Genomic DNA, 22,093 nt, shown 5'->3' on the forward strand with positions numbered 1-22,093 from the left:
ATCTATTTCTACTCTTAGTAAGATTAGGAAGATCTATGACCAATGAAATTTGGATGTGTTGCAGCATATTATGATGTTGTAGTTATATTTGACCCTTTAGTTGTGGTTCAGTTTGAAGAATGATGCTATCGGAGCCTCTTATGAGACCTTTTAAAATCACTGTTATTTGGCCCACTGAGACAATGTTTGTGTCATCTGAACTCTTCATCCTATGTTAACCATCCTACTACATAGACCATAGCCCAAAATTCTTGAAGGATCAATCCTAACCATCTAATTTTGGGACCTATGCCTATTGAATTTTTTGGTTATTTTAACCATCCATCTGTAGGAGAAATTACCATTAGTGGAGAAATTTGTTAGGCTATCTCTAATCTAAAATGAGGTGTGTCAGCTGAGAAATCTGGACCATGAAGAAGTTATGTCACATGCCTTCTAAGTTGTAACAGAGTATCATTCCTATCTTATAATGATTCAGTCAAAGCTTGTACTCCCCATTTTATCCAACTCTATTGATCACCAACCACTCTTTCTCATTTCATATGATCAACAATACTACGAAACAGAATGCTTTTAGATGTGTTGGGTTGCACCCACTATTGGTACATAATTAGAATATGAAATACCATGAAAATTCCTAGTATTTGGTGCAACTAAACACATCCTTCAGCAAGAACTGGGAAGAAGACATACTTGTCACTCTTGAGTCTCTTTGAAGCATGGTCATGACTCACATTACATTAAGTATATACATCGCACTGGACCCAATGCTTCAACATTTTCTGACCATGACTGCATTAGACTAGTGGGAAATTTATGCGACAATAGAGAAGAAAATCAAGAAAAGGAACATATTAGACTCATTTACAATTACATTGCCATTCACAAAGTCTGAGAAACACAGTGTCTAGTAGAGGAATTTTGTCAAACACTTAGAATAACATGAAATTCAACCTGCACCGCATCTTCCCTTCACCACCATCCTAATCAGCCACTCTAATCTTCAGTTCGCCTCGATCAGGTTGTCATATAGCACCTCTTCGTCGTAAACATGAATTTCATTGAAACATCTTTTCATCAATAGAATAGGAATAAAATCAACAAAATGTCAAAAATTCAAAATACTAGATCACATATTTTTGGCAGCATTAATTAAATTGAAATTCCTGAAACAAGAGTCGAATGCGGACTATAGAGATAATCCCACCTCCTCTCCGTTCCTCACAATCCACATCCTAAAACCCAACATTCCCAAGCTTGTCCCCGACAACTACCATTGTCTGTTCCTTAGATGGAAAGAACCCCACACTGGATATCCATTTGGACACCAGCCATGCGATGTTGTCTAGTTTAAAACTAATGTCCCCAAATCAAGGAACTCAACATATACCCTCTTCTTTGAGCGAGATAACACACGTTTTCTGACATGTCCATGATCATATCAATAAGCTAGTGGTCAGGGGACACATGGTCATTGCACAGTTGTTGCATACGGAGTGAGCCCATTTTTTAGATCGAAGGGTTGGGATGAGAAGATGAGTTGGTGGGTTTTTAAAGGAAGGTGGCGAGATCATCTTCAAGTCCGTTTGAGTGGAGGCATCAGGTGGGATGCCGCGGGACCTGAGGGAGTGGTGGATGATGATGGCGGATTTGGTCTGACGTTTCTTTTTAGGAGGAGTTTTGTTGATTTCGATCCTAGGAGGGAAGAGCCCATGAGAATGAAAAAACCTCACGAGCTCTTTTTTGTGAGTGCAGATTAAGTACCCCCACCAAGACGGGGGTAGAGACGGACGATCCTGTCGGGGCTATGTGGGGCCCACCATGATGTATTTTCTTATCCACACCGTCCATTCATTTTCACAGCTACATTTAGGGCATAATCTTAAAAAGGAGGCAGATCAAAGGCCCAAAAGGACCACACCACAAATCGAGGGTACACACTTAATCTCCATTGTTTCCTACAGTGTGGTCCACTTGGGCCTTCGATCTACCTCCTTTTTTGGGCTCATGAACTAAAATGAGTTTTTAAAATGGATGGAAGGCTTAGATGAAACACACACATCGTGGTGGGCCCTATAGAACACCATTTTTATGTAGTACACCTTAATAAGGGTTTAATAAACTATTGCAATTGCCAATGATTAGTGCACCTAAAGAAGGGTTTAACAACGTTCAATCCCATATTTCAGCTCACTAAAACCCACACACTTCCTCCTTGAACTTCTACACCCTTGATTTGCGAACATGGCCTCCAACCAATCCTCCTCTCCTTAATCAAGTCAAGGCCCATTTAAAGGAGACTTTTTTTTAATCTCGACCTTACAAATTATGGCCAATCTTCCCTTTGTTCGACAATACTTTCTTCATCAGCATTGCCTTTGAGGCTGCCACTACTGACAAACCTCTGGGAGAAATCTTAGATGTCTTGAGGAAACTCCATCACCTCGAAGAGAGATACTTCCATCTCGAGTTTAAACTACGAAGGGTTACTTCCATCTTGAGTTTAAAATACAAAGGGTTTTTGAATATCTAAGACAACAAGCCTCTGCCCATGAAGAATCTAATTCTCTTGGCAAAGATTATGGGAAAGCATAGAACGAATGCCTTCGCTAGAATAGGGTACACAGGACCGTGCTACGGGTACTCCAAGCTCAATACACTAAACTCATGGACGATATCAAGGAGAAAGAGCGTGCCTACGTTGTGAAGGATCCTGCCATTCCAAAGGATCTCCTTTGCTTCCTGGACTTGTAGATTGCCGACTACCAGGCTCTGACACATGTGAGCCTTGTTAGCAAGAGGGACACAGATCGAGGGAAAAGTTTCTTCGATCAACAGTCGTGTTGATCAACTCTTGCACTTCGTGAACATCTTCATGACTAAGGGGTTTCACTGGAAGAGCCAGAAGGATTCCCTTGAGGCCGATAAGATGCGCATCATCTGCAAGTTCGAGGCGATCGATGTAGAATTGCCTGAGCAGCTTCTCTTGGCTGGTGGTTGTTTCTTTTTTTTTTTTGTAGGTAACTCGTCTAGCTAGTGGCCCACCTTTTTCTTCAATAAAATCGCTTTCTTTTCATGTTCTGCGAATCACACACGTACTGTTACTCATTCGGCCTTATCATTCCCAATATGGAATAATATTATTGCCATTGTGATATCGACATTCTGCATTTCAGAACAAAAATACCAGATAGTGATATTATCATTGTGTTCAATCATATCTGATCTAGGATATGTGGCCGATGAGCATCTTCCGGCTATGTGTGCACCATTGAATGGATGTAAAAAAGGATCAAGATCACTCCTTTTATTGAAAATTACCTTATTGGCTGACTCCATGCAAAGGGATGTTGTCATTAATTGGGTTATTGATGATTTTTTTGCTCAATGAAATTGGCCAATATGATGCCACATTTAAGCTTGACTGTCGTCAACACTTAGTATTTCCCTCTTTCTTTTGGTTATAAATACTTGGCTTATTGGGCATATGAAGATAGGTCGTCATGCACACCATTTTTCAAGGATTCATTATTTCTTACGGTGACATGTTTTAACTTCTTAGGAATCGATCCGACACTGCACACTCTAATAATATTATACTGACACCACATCTATCGAACATGGGCATTAAATGATTCAGGAGACGCTTATAAAAGCATTATTCCCTCCTATTTCCGCATCCTGCTTCTCTACTACTTTCTGCCTCCGAACTCTTGTCTACAGACTCTAGCCCCTCATGTCTTCTTCTATTCATAATCCTTAGCCTTTCTAAATGAGATTCTTGCCACATAAATTAAGTTTCTCTCAATCTACCATCCTCCATGATGTTTTTCCTTTTGTCAGGGATGGTACAGAGGTAGCTCAGACTGACCAACCTCAGAACTTATAGAGGTTCTGACCAAACTGCAGCATCTTAGGGACATTTACTTCAAAGTAGGCTTGGAGATCCAAAAGTATGCTGACCTGATGAGGGAACAATCTACCATTCATGCAAAGTCTAAAACCCTTTCCACCTGCTATGAAATGGCTTGGAACTATTGCCTGCACTGGAATCGTCAACGCCATTTTTCAATAAGGCAATGTTGTGAATGCTCCAGGTCCAATGTAATGAGCTGGCCAATGACCTCAATGAGACTGAAAGTCTTTATCCCGAGAGGGATTAACCTGACTCTTGAGAGCTCATGGCCTTTATCGAATCTCAGATCGACCATTACCAGGCTCGATCACAAAAGAGCATCACCCACAAGGAAGCTGAAGTAAGGTTGTTGTAGTTGGGAAACAATCTCGAAGGGGTAAGAAGAAGTAGGGCGAGGAGGCTAGAGAATCTGCACTTAAGGAGTTCAAGGATAGTAAGACAGCTTAGTCTAAGGGTCTAAGGCTTTCATGCGAGTCTCATCTAACCTTTCGAGCTCAACCAGCATGGTTTCTGTGAACTCGGGAGGGGTCAACCCAGCTTGATAAGTGACCTTTAACGATGACACAGTGACCTCCAGGGGTATCACTACATCGTGTCCATATGTTAATGTGAACAAACTCATTCTGGTCTAGTGCGGGGTGAATTCTTGTATGTCCAAAGTGCCTCAAACAGCTTTGTATGCCATTTACAAAAAAAAATTTCGATCATCTTCCTCAATATGTTCTTTACTACTTTGTTACTAGCCTTGGCCTAACCATTTTCCTATGCATAATGTAGTCTTGTGGCTAACTCCTTTCATGGGTTTTGCCTCCACCCACTTGGTGAAATAATCAGTAGACACAGTGATGAAAGAAACCGTACTCAATGAAGGTGGATGAATTTGGCATATCAAATCGATTTCTCATCCTCAAAAAGGCCATGTCTTGATAATCGGATGAATCTCGGCTACATGCATGTGTTGTATCAGCCCGTTTTCCAGCATGCTTCACACCTTTAGCATATTGAATGCAATCAACCATCATTATTAGCCAGAATATCTATAACACCTAAATGTGGGCCTCATTTTCCTCCTAGCTTGATGATCTCCACACAACCCTTCGTGAACCTCACCTATCACCAGTATGGCTTCCCCTTTAACTAAACACATTTGTCACGCCCCATACTCGGGAACCAGGCTCACAAAATTTTTAACCACCGAATCCGGTACCGACAGCCTTCGTAGTACCCCATTCCCGACTCCCAACTCTCATACATCAGGTTTTGATCCTGGGATCGTACAAGGAAGATTTTTAGGGTGATTTTTATTATTATAAAGGAGCATAACCACAAGTGAAATACATGATATAATAAAACTCTAAAAGATCAGGAACATGCTCCTGCCCCAATGCTGATATGGTCTAACATAACCTGCATGTAAAGAACATGCCTAAGCTTACTACAAAGCTTAGAGAGTACATGGATATGTGCATAATGCGTGTGTCAAGCATACAAATGTCAAAGTAAGTGGAAATGATGGAGGGATAAACTGGCAAGTCAATAAATGGTGTTAGGCATACCAATGTTATGCAATACAAGGCCTACGTGGCCGAATGTCATATGCTAGATATGCACTGCAAACATACTGATCCTCAAATAGTCCACATATCAGAACAGTTCGTTGCTGGAAACATTGTCAGGGTCTAGTACTCTCCGACACTGGCTGTCGTCTGTGATGCACACGACCAAGTTAGTGTAAAATACCTCACTATCCACCTCATCAGTGGTATGCCAATGCCCACCCGGCTCGCCGATAGTGGACCCATTTACGAGCTGGTCAGACTCAACCTATCTTACAACCCTCTACCCTCGGGTGGATAAAGTCACACCCTTTTCAACCAACCACGACACAGTGGGAGACGTAACCTACTAGTATTTGGCACTCAGGCACTCATACTATCTACTCGATTTCAACGTTGAAAATTTAAAGGCTTCTTCCAAGGAAGCCAACACTGCCGAATCTGATGAAGGTACAATCACAAGTGACATGTTGTCAGTATCTATGGTCGAACACTTATACGATGATTGTAAGGACGAGTGGATTTTGGATACTGGGGCATCATATTACATGATGTAACATCCTCAACTTTTAAATACCTGAGTTTGAATGTTCTCGAGTGTTACCATATAAAATCTAACTTAGTATATACATGCGTACAATACCCATTTAACTATCCTAACCTTACGCCTGTTCTCCATCATGAATCTGACTATTGGGAATGATCTTCATCCATAGATCAAGTCGTATCTAACCATTGATTTTAAGACAAGATCATTATATGTCCAAGTATTCCCACTTATCCATTATAACCAACCGTTCAGCCAACTATCCACTAATAGGTAAAGATATTTGATCGTCCATTTTGAGTTTCGACCACCCGATTATAGTAAACTAACTACTTGATATTTGCATCTGCTCATACACATCGAATTGAAATTCTGATCCGTTCATCTTCTTCACCACCTATGAATATGCTTAACCCACCATCGAAACTACAATCTGAGAAACTAATACATGTGAACAAGTTACTTGAATCTAACGGTATACTTGTGATCATCCGTTTATAAAATTGACCATACACCCACTTACATACATGATCAGAGTACTAACCATCAAGTTTTTCTATTTTTAACATGTCATCTAACCATCCATTATGTTGGTTGATATATGTACATTCCCTTAATTAATTTGGTGAATAATTCTTTATTCATAATGTTTTAAATATAAGTTCTTTTATAAGAATTACTTAGAAACATACCTAAAACCATATAGAACCATTAGATTTTGCTAAACTCTCATATGAGTAATAATTACAAAAATGTCATTGACCTGGACTCTGAATTCTAGATCATGTGGTTCTCACGATCCGTTTGATGTAAAATTTTATACCATGCCTATGTATCATAAATTAACTACACATGCTAAATTTCAGCCCTTAGAATATTGTAAAAGTGACTCAATTGACAAATCAGTCCCTTAACCGTTGATTTTGGTGTCTATCGAGTGAAGAAACCTCGTGGGTAGTCGTAGTAGTATATTTCTCTTCAGATGAACGACTTAAATTGCACATAATATGAAGCAAGTGTGAAATATGAAGACCCCACTTTGGTATGTTTTTCCTTAGGTGCAATGTTATCCTTTCGAGGCTTACCAGCTCCTTATAAATATGGATCTTTCGATTTAACAACTTCCTGTCGTCCATCGCAACTCAAATTTAGACCACACTTTGGTCTAATATGACTATGAGGTTATACAAAATTTAAACCCCGATCTATGATCCTACACCGCTGAATGTTGAAGCCAATTCATTCTATTTAGTACAAAGGGTGAAATTTTAGATTTAGACTTTGTCCACCGTCGATCAACTACCAAATTTTGTCCAACCTTTTGCCTATCCTGATAACACATTTCTCTCAAAATTACGCCATGATCATTAAGTGTGGACCGTCAATTGAGAACAAGTTTGTTTTTGCACCCGTTAGGAGAATTTTCAAGATAGGTCAATCTAAACTTCAAATCACCAAGAAAATCATATACCTCCGGCCCTATTCGACGACCCCGACACACTAGATGAATTAGATTTAAAGAAAAATGGCTAGAAAAGGTCAAATTGGTGAAACCCAATACAAGTGGGATGTGAAACACACCCCCTCTCACACGCACTCCTTTTATAAAGGGGGTATGCATCCTCCTCTTCACTCACACGCCCAATCCCCCAACACCCAAGGAAGAGAGAAAGAGAAACAGAGAAAGAGAGAGAAAGAGAGGAAGAGAAAGCCTAGACGCCATCATTCTCTTCCTTCTCCACATGTGTCGTGTCTCCCTCTTGCTCAAGCGATGTCGTGATTCATATAAAAGCTTTCCTACATGGATATCTACCTAGGATTTAGATCTAAAGATAAGGTGAGAGATTCCTTTAAACTTACACTAATTTAAGTTGATATGATTTATCTTGTTCTGCATACCTTCATGTTACTATGATTCTCTATGCAATTAATTGATTTACCATTAACAATTATTTATCCTTTTGAGAATTATGGTTAAGGAATAATCTTAATTATGCATGATTTTTATTAATTTATGTGGGGTGATGGATACAAGCCTTGCCCTTTGCCAATTTTGAGAGCGACACGTGCTTTCACTCTATATTAAGTTGGCATTTTGCTCTTCTCCCCTTATTCTTGTTGAGTTAGCCTATTTACTACTCTCTTCTTTTATTGAGAATGTTAAATGCTACTTTTCTCCTTTACTAGGTTAGCCTTGTGTTACCTCACTTTATGGCTTAGGCATGTGTCTTAGCATTCCAAAACTCTCGTGGTTCAATTTATTTTCCCTTTGGTGCAAGTGATGCATTAGAGGTCTCACAACTAGTGATTCAAATATTTTATCATGGACGTAATGCGCTCTGAATAGTGACCCTCTTGGTCGACACGTAATTCCATGAATTTTGGGTAGTGGTGCACAAATTGATGTAAGTAATTCGTAATGCGTGTTACATCACTTTTAGAATTAGATGTCATAAATAGTCACTCCATGAACAAATCGTGTCATGTAATTCATCTGATTCATGTGTTATGCCGTCTCAAGGTATTCACGTAATCTACGTAATGTGAGAATGCGGGGCAAACCAGGTTTTCTATGAATTATATTCCACATTGTAATGATCACTACATATGATGAGCCACACACACTTTATTAGACATGCATTTATATATATATATATATATATACACACACACACATATATATATATATATATTGGTTGCGCATACTGATATCACTCGTAGTGGTGAAGTACGAGATGTATCAGAACTCTTACATTATTCTTATTAATCTCTTGAATTATTGTTAATCTTAAAGAATAACTATTACTATGAGTAGGGCATTGACCCTCTCCAACCATACAGATGATACAAGTGATGTGCAGATTGAAGACACTGATGATAATCTCCCCGCGGAAGATTATTCTGAATAAATAAATAGAGCTTTATGTTTAGTTTTATTTATTTTCGCTATAAACTTTGATAATGTAATAAACTCTCATTGAGAAGGTATTTGATAATCTGTTGAATTCTTTTAATCTAATGGAATAATAAATACAGTTAATTTTACTCTCGTGAATATAACTGAATGTGATATAAATGAAAGAAAAAACAAGGTGCGATTTTGAAGTATCCAATTTTTACATTATTAACACTCGAAATTCTCGGGCACGAGTATATATTCGGGCCACGAAAATTCAGGATGTTACACATGACTCCTCATTGGAGTTGGTTTACCAGTTACAAGGGTGCAATGGTGGCCAGGTATTTATGGGTAATGACAATGCCTATAATGTGGTGGGTATTGGATCGATGTGCATTAAGATGTTTGATGGCATGGAGCATACCTTGATTAAGGTAAGACATGTTCTTGATATGAATAGGAGCTTGATATCTCTAGGAGCACTCAAGGCACTCAGGTGCAAATTCGCCAACTATGATCATGTCCTTAAAGTTTTAAAGGGGCATTCATTATTATGAAGGCACAAAGGAGCGGGAACCTTTACAAGTTGATCATGAGCACATCATTAAGTGAAGCTACAATGTCTGTAACAGATTCCACGTCTGTACGTATGTAGCATATATGTTTGGATTACATGAGCGAGTGGGGTATGAAGGTACTATTTGACTGTAAGTATTGTATATATGGTAAACATTGAAGGTTATATTTTAAATCTAGAAAGCATGTAAGGGTGTTGTTGATTATATGTGCATTCTGATGTATAGGGGATGTTGCCCCTGGTTTCCGACGGAAGGTCGTCTTGGTTTGTCACATTCATTAACGACTACTACAAGAAAGTGTAGATTTATTTCATGAAAAATAAATCAAATGTTTTCACCAACTTTAAGCATTGGAAGGAAATGGTGAAAAAACAGTCAGGGCAAAAAGTGAAGGTTCTAAGGATAGATAATGGTGGAGAATTTACTTCAGGTGAATTTAATCAATATTATAACGATAAAGGGATCGTGAGGCATAACACAATGTACTACACACCTAAACAGAACTGTGTGGTTGAGCGAATAAATCAGACTCTTTGAAGAGAGCCCGATTCATGATTAGTAATGCTGGGTTGGGTAATTATGAACTGAGGCCATTAATACGGCTTGTTACTTGGTAAATCGGTCTCCTTCTACAGCCATTTGTTGTAAAATTTCAGAAGAAGTATAGAGTGGTCGGCAAGTAGACTACTCGGGTCTATGTGTATTTGGTTGTGAAGCTTACTCTCATGTACCATCAGTTGAGTAGATAAGCTACACTAAATAGTTAAGAAATACATGTTTGTCTGATATAGTGGTGGTGCGAAGGGATACAAGTTGTATGACCCGGTCACACAGAAAATAATCCTTAGTCGTGATGTCAAATTCGATGAAGGATCCTTATTTCATAAGGATGAGCAAGAGGAACCGAAAATTTTGGTGGTGGACGTTCAGTTGGACAGAGATGAAACTCAGGCTGAGACAGAAATAAAGACAGAGGTACAGGTGCAGGTGAAGTAGCCACCTGTGAGAAGGAATCCACCGCAGGATCGTAAGTTACTAGTAAAATACAGGGATGACTCAAATACCACATATGCCATCATTACAAATGAGGGGGATCCGTCTACTCTTCAGGAGGCTCTTGATGAGTCAGATGTAGAAAGGTGGAAAGCAACGATGGACGATGAGATAAATTTATTATACGAGAACGAGACGTGAGAGTTGGTGGAGCTTCCCGTCAGCCGATAAATGATTGAGTGTAAGTGGATCTTCAAGAAGAAACATGATAGGTACAAGGCAATGCTGATAGCGAAGAGATGCTTAGATGGAAGGTGTCGAATTTACTAAGATATTCACGCCAGTTGTGAAGCAAGTATTTATCATATTTATGTTGGTGCTGGTTGCCCAATACGATCTCGAGCTAGAGCAAATGGATGTGAAGATTGCATTCTTGCATGGAAAATTTGAAGAACAAATCTACATGAAGCAACCAGAAGGTTACGAAATATAAGGAGCAGAGAACAAGGTTTACAAGTTAAAGAGGTCATTGTACGACATGAAACAGCCGCCTAGGCAATGGTATAAAAAGTTTAATTCTTTCATGTTCAATTAAAAGTTTACCATGAGTGAGTACGATCACTGTGTCTATTACAAGACACCGAGTGATGGCAAACTCATCATCCTAGTGTTATATGTTGATGACATGGTGATCGCTAGTCATAGCATGTCTGAAATCGATTTACTGAAGACTCAATTATCAAGGACATTCGAGATGAAGATCTGAGGGCTACAAGGAGGGTTCTCGGCATTGATATACATAGAAACAAGAAGAGGAGCAGTCTTTGGTTATCTCATGAAGAATACCTTGAGAAGGTGTTGATCAAGTATGGGATAGACAGGCAAAGCCGATTAGCATTTTGCATGCGACTCACTTTAAGCTATCTTCAGAACAATGCCCTAAAATAGATGAAGAAAAGCAGGGTATGTCTTATGTGCCTTGTTCGAATGTGGTTAGCAGTTTGATGTATACTACGGTCTGTATGAGACTGAACATTTCACAGGCAATTTGTGTTGTTAGTAGATATATGTCTAACCCCAGAAAGTAACACTAGGAAGTGGTGAAATGGCTACTTCGATACATTCGAGGTACACACGACTACTTTTTATCTTTTGAGAAAACATTAGCTAAGTTAGTTCGATATGTGGATTCAGATTACGCAGGCAGTGTGGATTTTAGAAAGTCAACTTCAGGTTACTCGTTTGTGCTATCGGGTAGAGCAGTCAGTTGGATGTCAAAGCTTTAGTCTGTGGTGGCTCTTTCCACAACCAAAGCTGAGTATATGACGGTGACCAAGATATTCAAAGAAGATGTTTAGTTGAGAGGGATGATAAATCAGTTAGGACTTCAGCAAGAGGCTGAGCTGGTTAATTATGACAGTGAAAGTGTTATAAATTTAGCTAAAACTATATTTATCACTCACGTACTAAACACATTGATGTTCGTTGCTATTTCATCCGACATGTGCTTGAGGAAGGATAGGTGACTCTGGAAAAGATTCACACGAGCATGAATCCAGCGGACATGCTCACTAAAGTGGTTCCCATAGAGAAGTTCATGTTTTATACAACTTCTCTGGGGTTGGTGAAGTCGTAAAGAAAGATGGAGTGTGCATGAGAAGTGACGGTGGAGCTATGATGTAATATGAAATTAAAGAAAAGGAAAAAAAGAGCTATGAAGAATGACGATTGAAGACATGGTGAAGATTGTTGATTGATGTCTTAAATATGTAAATTAACAAGTCTGTCGATGACAGTTTCGATGCCATCGAGCAAACTTCGATGTCATCAAAATCCTGGTCGATGCCATCGAGAAAATCTGGAATTTATCTTGTTGGTTGCGAGACACATGTAGTGCCCTGCTCGATGTCATCGAAGGTTGTTCGATGCCATCGAGAAAATCTGGAATTTATCCTATTGGTTGGGAGACACATGAAGTGCCCTGCTTGATGTCATCGAAGGTTGTGGCCTGCTTGATGCCATCGGTAAAATCTAGGATTTTCATGTTTAGTCACTGAAACATTTTGGTGTTTAGTTCGATGCCATCATAGTGGGTTCGTTGACATCGATAGTTTGTCGATGCCATCGAAGTCCCATCAAAGGTGCCATCAAATGATCGCGCAGAGTTACACAAAGTTGCATATTTGCAGGATTTGTTTCCTATTTTGAGTGTGATTCTCCTATATGCTATATTATATGGGTGTAATCGGGATTAGGGTGTATCTCAAAGCTTTCTAATTCGTTCCTAAGGGTTTCAAGAGCTTGTAAGGGGAGATTCGAGGCTTGTTCGAATCGGGTATTCTCTCTATCTCTTATAATTTCTGATTTCATAGTGCATCACTGTCGCTTTATGCCATGGTTTTTTCTCAAAAGGGTTTTTTCGCGTTAAATTTGATTTCTTTGTGATTGGACTTGGTTGTTGCGATTGGAATACTTTGCTTGATTCATCTTTGTGTGCTTCCGCGATCCCCCAGCACTATTTGGATTTTGTGACCACATCACGTGTACAAAGGTGCCACAAGTTCTCACTTAAACATGTGCCCACAAGTTCTCACTGAAAAGAGGAGCGCATGTGAGCGTTTTTCTAATACACACAACTTAATGGAAATGCCCACTATTGCATTCTTCTTGGGACTTACCATGATGTTTACATGCCATCTAACCCGTTTATAAGGTGATTCCCACCGGGATGAAGTGAAAATACAAATATCAGCCTCATCCAAAACTTTTGTGGGGGCCAATAATACTTCAATGGTGGTAGTTCAATTCCAATTGTTTCTTGTGGTGCGGCTCACTTGAGTATTTGATCTGATTCATTTTAGAGCTCTTATCATAACATCAGCTAACAAAACTAATGGATGGACTGGATTTTTCACGGACATCTCGGGGGCCACATAAGGGTTTGAAAATCTCGCCTCACAGCTCTTTGAGGCCCACGTGACCTACGAAATCATCCTTGGATAAGTGTCCACATGAGCTGTATAAGGTAGCAAATATATCTCGAAAATTGCCGTGGAAAGCATAGAAAAGCAACTTCAAAGTGGGATGTTGGAACGAACATCCGTCCATGTCTGCGTGCATTTCCTGGACATGCTAACGCATTCCCCCGTCACCTGTCCTTCAGGAGTTTTGATGGCCGGGATAGTTTGCAAGAACAATTCAGATCTCAAGATTTATCCTAAGAACATGGACCTCTCTTCGGTCTTGTCCATTGGATTAATTTTGATAGTCGAACCAATGCATTAGGTGTTCTTAATTTGATTTGGACAATCAGCAATGATGGTCTAGATATCATCATCACTCTTCATGGTTCAGAGAAAATTCAGCCTCGATTTTGAATTAATTAATGTTCTTCTTGATTTTACGGGCTTCCATTGCATTGGATCATTCTGGGGGATGTTTTTCATATGGCTATTCCGATCCTCTTGTCATTGTGGTGAGAAGTGTACCACAAACCTGAACGTTAATCTTTCATCATGCATGCAACATTACAAGTATGGGTTGATCTCACCATTGATTCAGCATCAATTACCTAGATCACCATCTCTACAGTCACTTTGGTAGGTTCTTAGTTTCTAGTTTTTTTACGAATGTGCAGAGAGAGAGAGATTTTCCAAACATGCTAAAATCCATTAGATACCATTAAACAAAAACTAATAAATAAAGAAATCAAAAGAAAGAAAGAAAGAAAGAAAGAAAATGAAAAACAAAACAAAAAAATGTGTTGCACTCGCATTTTATTCAAGCAACTACATTAGTAATGAAACTACTTGTGGATATGCCACATATTGCTGAGGGAGTTTACTGTAAGAGGGCATGCTCTAGTTTTTCATTCCAAACTGAGATTGCAGATAATCAATTATTTTCTTATCAACTTGGAATGCCTTGGCAAGAACATCATCTGAGATGGGTGGATTTGATCCGAACACAGCGTTCGCAATGGTGATGGTTCCCGGGTTCTGGCTGCTCAGTCCTGCAATCGCTATGGCATTGGTGTGGCCGATGTTAAACTGGAAGTGAATCAAGTTTATTGGGAAGACAAACACATCACCCTTCTGAAGGATCTTTGTTATGAGGCGATTGTCAGGGTTGGAAGTGACGAATCCGACGTAAAGTGTGCCCTCCAAGACTGTTAAGATTTCAGTCGCCCTTGGGTGCGTGTGGGGTGCATTGAGACCATAGGGTGCATAGTCTATCCGAACCAAAGAGACTCCGAGGGTGTTGAGTCCTGCTATCTGGGCTACGTTTACTTGGGTCACATTGGACCCAACCTTGTTATTTGTGTTGCCTGGTTTGTCAAGTCCCGTGAAGAAGAAATCATCAGCCTGAACTTGCTTTGGCTCCTTGCACACAAATCCATTCACCAACACTGCCATCATATAACACAAAAGAGTTGTAAGTAGCATATTCTTAATTTCAAGAATTATTAAAACAATATAAATATAAAATAACAGACAATGAGGTAGGTGTTGTATCCCATTCATTATGTGAATCCTTTCACCAATGGGGTGGATTGCATTTACATGTAATATTATTTGCAGCAATGATGCAGTTACTTGATATTTTTTTTTCAACGGAGTGAAAATACCTGGGCTGTTGCGCACAGCGACACAAAAATCCTGTAAAGGGCTGGGATCGGATGCGGAGGTAAAGGAGAAACTAAATGCAATGAATGCTAAAAGAATAAAGCCGGTAGACATCTTGAAAATCTGTCTAGAATTGTGTATGTATGTATGCTAGGAAACTCTAAATGTTATAATGAGAAATGTTTTTGGCTGTGGGTTATGTAAGAGGATTAGGTTAGTATTTATGATGGGGTTACTGAAATGTTTGTCATTGAAATGGTCTTATTATTTTTATTATTATTTGAAATCCAAGACTTCTTCCTCTTCAGTCCAATGTAAAAGAAGGAATTGGCTCGGTTACGTGCAGAAAATATCATCATTTGTTTATTAATTCTTGATTTCCTTGATGCTAACTACTCCAAATCAGATGAGTGGCATGAAATATACTAAACTTGGTCATGCTTTGAAGAGTGGTGATATGGTCGGAATGGGTTCCTGATGTGCCCGTTCATGAGATTTACCTAATCACACGACCAGGCTAAGCATTAATTTAGTCAACAAAAGAAAATTAACCAAAGCTAAGCAAATGCATATATGCTTGGTCTATTTCTTTTGAATTGGAAACAATGACCTTTTCAACAAGACAATTGTGTGCCGTCTGCATGAGATCTGAGCCATTCATCATGTAGGCTCCAATTGGTATTTCGTTTATCAGTCAGTCCATATGCATGAAATAATCCACGGTAACGTGTAAATAGCAAGATTATTTCTTTAGTACAGATTGACGGTCAAAGGTAGACCACGCAGGGTGGATGATACAAATCAGTCATTGGTAGAAATTGGAAATGAATTGCTTGAATTAAGCTAATATTTAAGATCAGTGGTTTAATTGGATCGATATTGAAGATCAAAAGTTGCAATGGATCGAGATCAATGACAAGTGTTCTAATTTGAACGATATTGGAGATCAACGGTCTAATTACGCTGAAGTCGAAGGTAAATATCCTGAATGGACCAATATAAAAGATTAATGGTCTGATTTGGCTGAAATTGGAGATGAGAGGTTCAATTGCTCTGAACTTTAAGATTTGCTGTCTAATTTGTTCCATATTAAAAATCAATTGCTAGTAGACTGTTATCAAAAGATGAACCGTCTGAATGGGCCGAAATTAGAGAATGGTCCAATTTTATCATTACATAGGATTAAAGAAATGATTGGACAACTATTGAGGATGAAATGGACTGAGGTGAATATGACCGGTTTGATTTGATTGATGTTGAACTCAATCCGTCTGATTCAAATGATATTAATGATCAACTGTCATATTAGGCTAAAATTAAAGATCAATGGTCTAATAAGACCAATATCAAAGATCTTTGATTGGGCCAAAATTGGAGATGAGTGGTCCAATGGGTTTGATATATGATATTGACTGTCCAATTGAGTTCATATTAAAGGTCCATGACTGGAATGCACTGATATGAAAGATGAACCATCTGATTGGGCTGAAATTGGAGTTGAATGGTTTGATTGGACCAATACTGATGGCTAATGGTCAAATTAGGGAAGAGGATTGGCTGGTGTACCACACACCACCAATATGGTTGGTGTGGGTACGTGTTGTGCGAGGAGGAGCGCTGACACTTTTGGAGCTCCATGTTGTAAACGGCTCAAAGGATATCAAAGTTACATATGCCACATAATGATGTATTTATTATATCCAGTCCTTTCATCCACTTGGCGAGATAACTTTAGATCATGAGTCCAAAAACGAGTCATATCCAAAGCTCAAGTAGACCACACTACAAATAGAAGTGGGACAATGATTACCACAGTTAAAACATTTGTAAGGCCCACCATCACGTTAATTTTCCATCCTATCTGTTCATAAAGTCACACATACCAGGATGAAGAGTAAAAACAAATATCATATTGATCCAAAACTTCTGCGACCCCAAAATGGTTTCACTGGTAGATGTTCAATCTCCAACAACTTTTTTCAGTTTACTCCACTCGATTGGATCTGTCTTATTTTTCTGCCCAAACCTTACTACTAGCTCTCCAAATAGACTGAGGGTTTGGATATAACACATACCTCATGACTGTACCCACAGAACTTGGTGACGTCAACACACTAATAATATTGGTTGTATGTGGTACACCAGCCAATCCCATTTCGGAAATCTTGTGCTGTTTTTTATTATCTATCAATGACACAGGTTTTGACCTAAGTGCAGATACACACACACACACAATCACAAACGTGGAAATATGGATCTTCTGTGGGCCCCACCATGATATATATAGAGTCATGCTCCCCTGCGCACCTATGCACGTGCGCACCTTTGAACACGTGTCATGGGTGTCTAATCTGAAAGGTCCATGTGATGCGGAATCCCATGAAAACCCCTGTGACAAATTTTCACCCTGATCTAAAATTCTAGTGGGCCATAGCAAAGAGAAATGCAAATCAAGGGAGGAAACTGTTTTCATTTTTCATGCCCATCAAAGTTTTAGATCAAAGTAAAACTTAGTCCGGGGGGTTTCACGAGGTGCCGCTTCACATGAACGGTTCCGATTTTGGATCCACATTACGTATGATGGGTTCTCAAAAACATTCATATGTAGTACGTACAAACTGGTTCGCAGGTGAGCATTTCCGTGTGTGTGTGTGTCTATCTATATATATATATATATAGACACACACACACAAACGTGGAAATATGCGTATTTCCTCTGTTTACAAAGAATTTCTCGGTTTAACAGGATGAAATTTTCTGGAGCACGGATTTCTATGGGCCCCACCGTGATATATCCCTTGAACCATTTTTCAAGATAGGTCTAGGACATGAACTAGAAAAAGAGGCAGATCTGGAGTGAAATTGAACCACATCACTGAAACCAGGGATTGTCGGAACCTTCCTAGGGCGGACATGACGTTGATTTGCTATTCCATTTGTTTCAAATAGACCACACAAACCTGTATAAAGGGAAAACAAAATATGAGATTGTTACCCCAAGTAGTTAATTCAACGGTGGGTATACAATTACTTTTGTTTCTGTTTTGTGGTCCTGTTGAGATTTGGATTTGCATGGTTTTAGGGTTCATGCCATAAAATGATCTTAAAATATGGATGGACGTTGTGGATCTAACACAAACATCATGGTGGGGCTCACACAAGTTCCACGCCTCCTAACATGGACATCCTTTGTCCTTTCTGAACGCCATAGGCGTCTCTCTCCGAATCCTCCGGATATGTGGATTGCGGGTGTATGCCCTTCGCACTAATATAGGTCAACCGCAACCTAAATGGGACCATCGTGATTTTTTCAAGAAATCTGACCTGTTAATCAGTTTAACAGACCATAAGAGCCCGAAAATGAGCCAGATCTAGCTATCAAGTGGGCTATACGATAGGAAACAGTGAAGATTGAACGTCCACCATAGAATCATTTATAGGGCCACAGAAGTTTTTGGATCAGGCTAATATTTTTGAGTTTTCAGTTCATCTCAATAAGTATGAACTTCTGAACGGTATAGATGGCATATAAATATCACAGTGGTGGACTGTATAGAAGTTTTAACATTAGGAATTTCTCACAAACATAAAAGTGAGCCCCAGCAATCGGTCCACGTTACTGTCGAAAGGATTTTGCTGGAAATCCACGCCCAGAGGGTTTGGCGAGACAGGAAGCCAACTGCGTGGGAAGGAAGAAAGGATGGACAACTTCTGTGGGGCCATCATGATGTTTGTATTAGATCCACAGCACTAATCCATATTTCGAGATCGTTTTATGGCGTAAGCTGAAAATCGAGTCGGTTAAGACTCTCATACCGTAAAATAGCATAAACGCACCTGTTTTTGCCTAGAAAATTCTAATTTATTTTTGGTGAGGACTCATGATATATAGAAAAGTTAAGCCTATTGAACAAGTTTTCTAAATGGAGGTAACAGTGATGAAACGTACATATTTTGACTTTGGATATGCAAGTTTGCTTAATAACAAGTGTTGCAGCTCCAACTCAATTTGCAGGATCACATTTCAAGGCCCATGAAAATTTACCTACGAAATTATCTTTGGATAAGTGTCCACATGAGCTGTAGAAGGTAGCATATATAGGAAAACGATCCACTTCAAAGTGGGATGTTCGAACGAACATCCGTCCATGTCTGCGTGCATGTCTTGGACATGCTCGTGCATTCCACCGTCACCTCTGCTGCAGGTGTATTGATGGCCTGGATATTTTGCCCAAACAGTCCAGATCTCATGGTTAAGTGTGAGAATGTGGACCTCTCTTTGATCTTGTCCATTGGATTAGTTTTGATTGTCGAACCGATGCATGAGGTGTTCCACCTTTGATTTGGAACAACAGCACGGACACTCTAGATATCATCATTCTCCCTGGTTCAAAGAAAATGCAGCCTCGATTTTGAATTGCTCGACCTTAAAAGCTTCCATTGTATAGGGTTATTATGTGGGATGTTTTTTAACATGACCATTTCGATCCTCTTGTCATTGTGGCGAATACTCCCCACTGGGTACTGCAAATCTGACCGTTGATCTTTCATCATGCATGCAACATTAAAGTATGGGTTGACCCAACTGTTGATGCATCATCAATTGCATTTTTATAATTATCTAGACAGATATTTTTGTAACGTGCTATAATCCATTAGATATCATTAAACAGAAACAAATAAAGAAAGAAAACAAGAGACAAAATAAATAAATAAATAATAACGTTGCACTCCCATTTTATTGAATAGGGCATGCTCTAGTTCTTCATTCCAAACTGCGATTGGAGATAATCAACTATGTTCTTATCAACTTGGAATGCCTTGGCAAGAACGTCATCTGAGATGGGTGGATTCGATCCAAAAACAGCATTCGCAATGGTGATAGTTCCTGGACTCTGGCTGCTCAGTCCTGCAATGGCTATGGCATTGGTGAGGCCAATGTTAAATTGGAAGTGAACCAAGCCTATTGGGAAGACAAATACATCGCCCTTTTGAAGGACCTTTGTTATGAGGCGATTGTCTGGGTTGGAAGTGACGAATCCGACGTAAAGGGTGCCCTCCAAAACTGTTAAAATCTCTGTCGCCCTTGGGTGCGTGTGGGGTGCATTGAGACCATAGGGTGCATAGTCTATCCGAACCAAAGAGACTCCGAGGGTATTGAGTCCTGATATCTGAGCTACGTTTACTTGGGTCACATTGGACCCAACCTTGTTACTCGTGTTGCCTGGTTTGTCCAGTCCCGTGAGGAAGAAATCATCAACTTGAACTTGCATTGGGTCCTTGCACACAAATCCATTCACCAACACTGCCATCATATAACACAAAAGAGATTGTAAGCAGCATATTCTTTCAAGAATTATTAAAACAATATAAACAGAAAATAACAGACAATGAGGTTGGTGTTGTATCCCATTCATCATATGAATCCTTTCACGAATGGGGTGGATTGCATTTACATGTAATATTATTTGCAGCAATATTGATGCAGTTACTTGAATTTTTTTTTCAATGGAGTGAAAATACCTGGGCTGTTGCGCACAGCAACACAGAAATCCTGTAAAGGGCTGGGATCGGATGCGGAGGTAAAGGAGAAACTAAATGCAATGAATGCTAAAAGAATAAAGCCGGTAGACATCTTGAAAATCTGTCTAGAATTGTGTATTTATGTATATGCTAGGAAACTCTAAATGTTATAATGAGAAATGTTTTTGGCTGTTGATTTAGAGCGGGTCGCGGACAGTTACATGGCCAAGAAGGATCAGAAAAGGCCCGGTCGACGACAGAAGTGATCCAGACCATCGAACCTTAAATTGGGCGTATCTTGCAATCCGGAATGAGTTATTTGACGTAAAATATATGATTTTGGGGTAGAACGAGCTACTGAAGCCAACCAACCCGCTATGCCGGGTTGCGCAGCCTGGAATTGCGAAAAACCCCTGGATTGACGGTCGTTTCCCTGTTTTAATTTCGTTTTTACTATAAATAGTAAGTTTTAGTTTGATTATAACTCTTCATCCGTCGGGCTTTAGGAGTTGCGCCCAACGTGAAAAGAGCTTAGAATAATTAGGAGAACGGTTTGGTGAAGCCAAATAGGACACTTACTATTTTTGGCCGAAAACCTTGCGCACTAGTAGACATCACGACCGTCTATAAATAGTAAGTTTACTATTTATAGTAAGTTGCGGATTCTAAGAGTTTGAGTTGTAGTTTGATTCTAATTTCTTTTCCATTGCTTGGTAGCCCTATTTAAAGGGTTGTAAACTCGTTTTTAATCATCAATTAATCAATTTCGAATTTATTAGAATTTATTTCTATTTTTTGCTTTCTTTCCTCGTGGATTCGAGAAGTCTCTGTGAGGAGTCCAGAGAAGCTCCGTGGATTTGGAGTAGTTATCCTCATCACGTTCATCCCTGCGTCAGCTCTGGGTTATGTAAGATGATTAGGCTAGTATTTATAATGGGGTTACTGAAATGTTTGTCATTGAAATGGTCATATTATTTTTTTTATTATTTGAAATCCAAGACTTCTTCCTCTTCAGTCCAATGTAAAAGAAGGAAATTGGCTCGGTTACGTGCAGAAAATGTCATCATATGTTTATTAATTCTTGATTTCCTTGATGCTAACGACTCCAAATCAGATGAGTGGCATGAAATATACTAAACTTGGTCATGCTTTGAACGGTGGTGATGTGGTCGGAATGGTTTCCTGATGTGCCCGTTCATGAGATTTACCTAATCACACGACCAGGCTAAGCGTTTAGTCAACAAAAGAAAATTAACCAAAGCTAAGCAAATGCATATATGCTTGGTCTATTTCTTTTGAATTGGAAACAATGACCTTTTCAACAAGACAATTGGGTGCCCTGTCTGCATGAGATCTGAGCCATGCATCATGTAGGCCCCAACTTTGGTGTCCTTGTGCAACATTATCTGGTATTTCGTTTATCAGTCAGTCCATATGCATGAAATAATCCATTGCA

General features: G+C 39.4%; 2 protein-coding genes across 3 annotated transcripts; both read right to left on the reverse strand.

The window, feature by feature from the left end:
• Positions 1-14,012: 14,012 nt before the first annotated feature.
• LOC131241434 (germin-like protein 8-2) lies at positions 14,013-14,921 on the reverse strand. The gene has a single exon (XM_058240233.1). The coding sequence runs from the start codon at positions 14,905-14,907 to the stop codon at positions 14,350-14,352; it is 558 nt and encodes a 185-aa protein (XP_058096216.1). The 5' UTR covers positions 14,908-14,921; the 3' UTR covers positions 14,013-14,349.
• Positions 14,922-19,871: 4,950 nt separating this feature from the next.
• Positions 19,872-20,749, reverse strand: LOC131241435 (putative germin-like protein 2-1). 2 transcript variants are annotated; one of them, XM_058240235.1, is made up of 2 exons: positions 20,638-20,749; positions 19,872-20,419 (listed from the first exon to the last, which is right to left on the reverse strand). In XM_058240235.1, exons 1-2 carry the CDS (start codon positions 20,747-20,749, stop codon positions 19,872-19,874), a joined length of 660 nt encoding a protein of 219 aa, XP_058096218.1. The 2 variants fall into 2 exon arrangements, with proteins under 2 accessions (XP_058096218.1, XP_058096217.1); XM_058240234.1 differs by having other exon boundaries at positions 19,872-20,414; positions 20,630-20,749.
• Between the last annotated feature and the right edge of the window lie 1,344 nt (positions 20,750-22,093).

The sequence above is a fragment of the Magnolia sinica genome, chromosome 3 (genome assembly GCF_029962835.1).
Source record: "Magnolia sinica isolate HGM2019 chromosome 3, MsV1, whole genome shotgun sequence".
Lineage (NCBI taxonomy): Eukaryota > Viridiplantae > Streptophyta > Magnoliopsida > Magnoliales > Magnoliaceae > Magnolia > Magnolia sinica.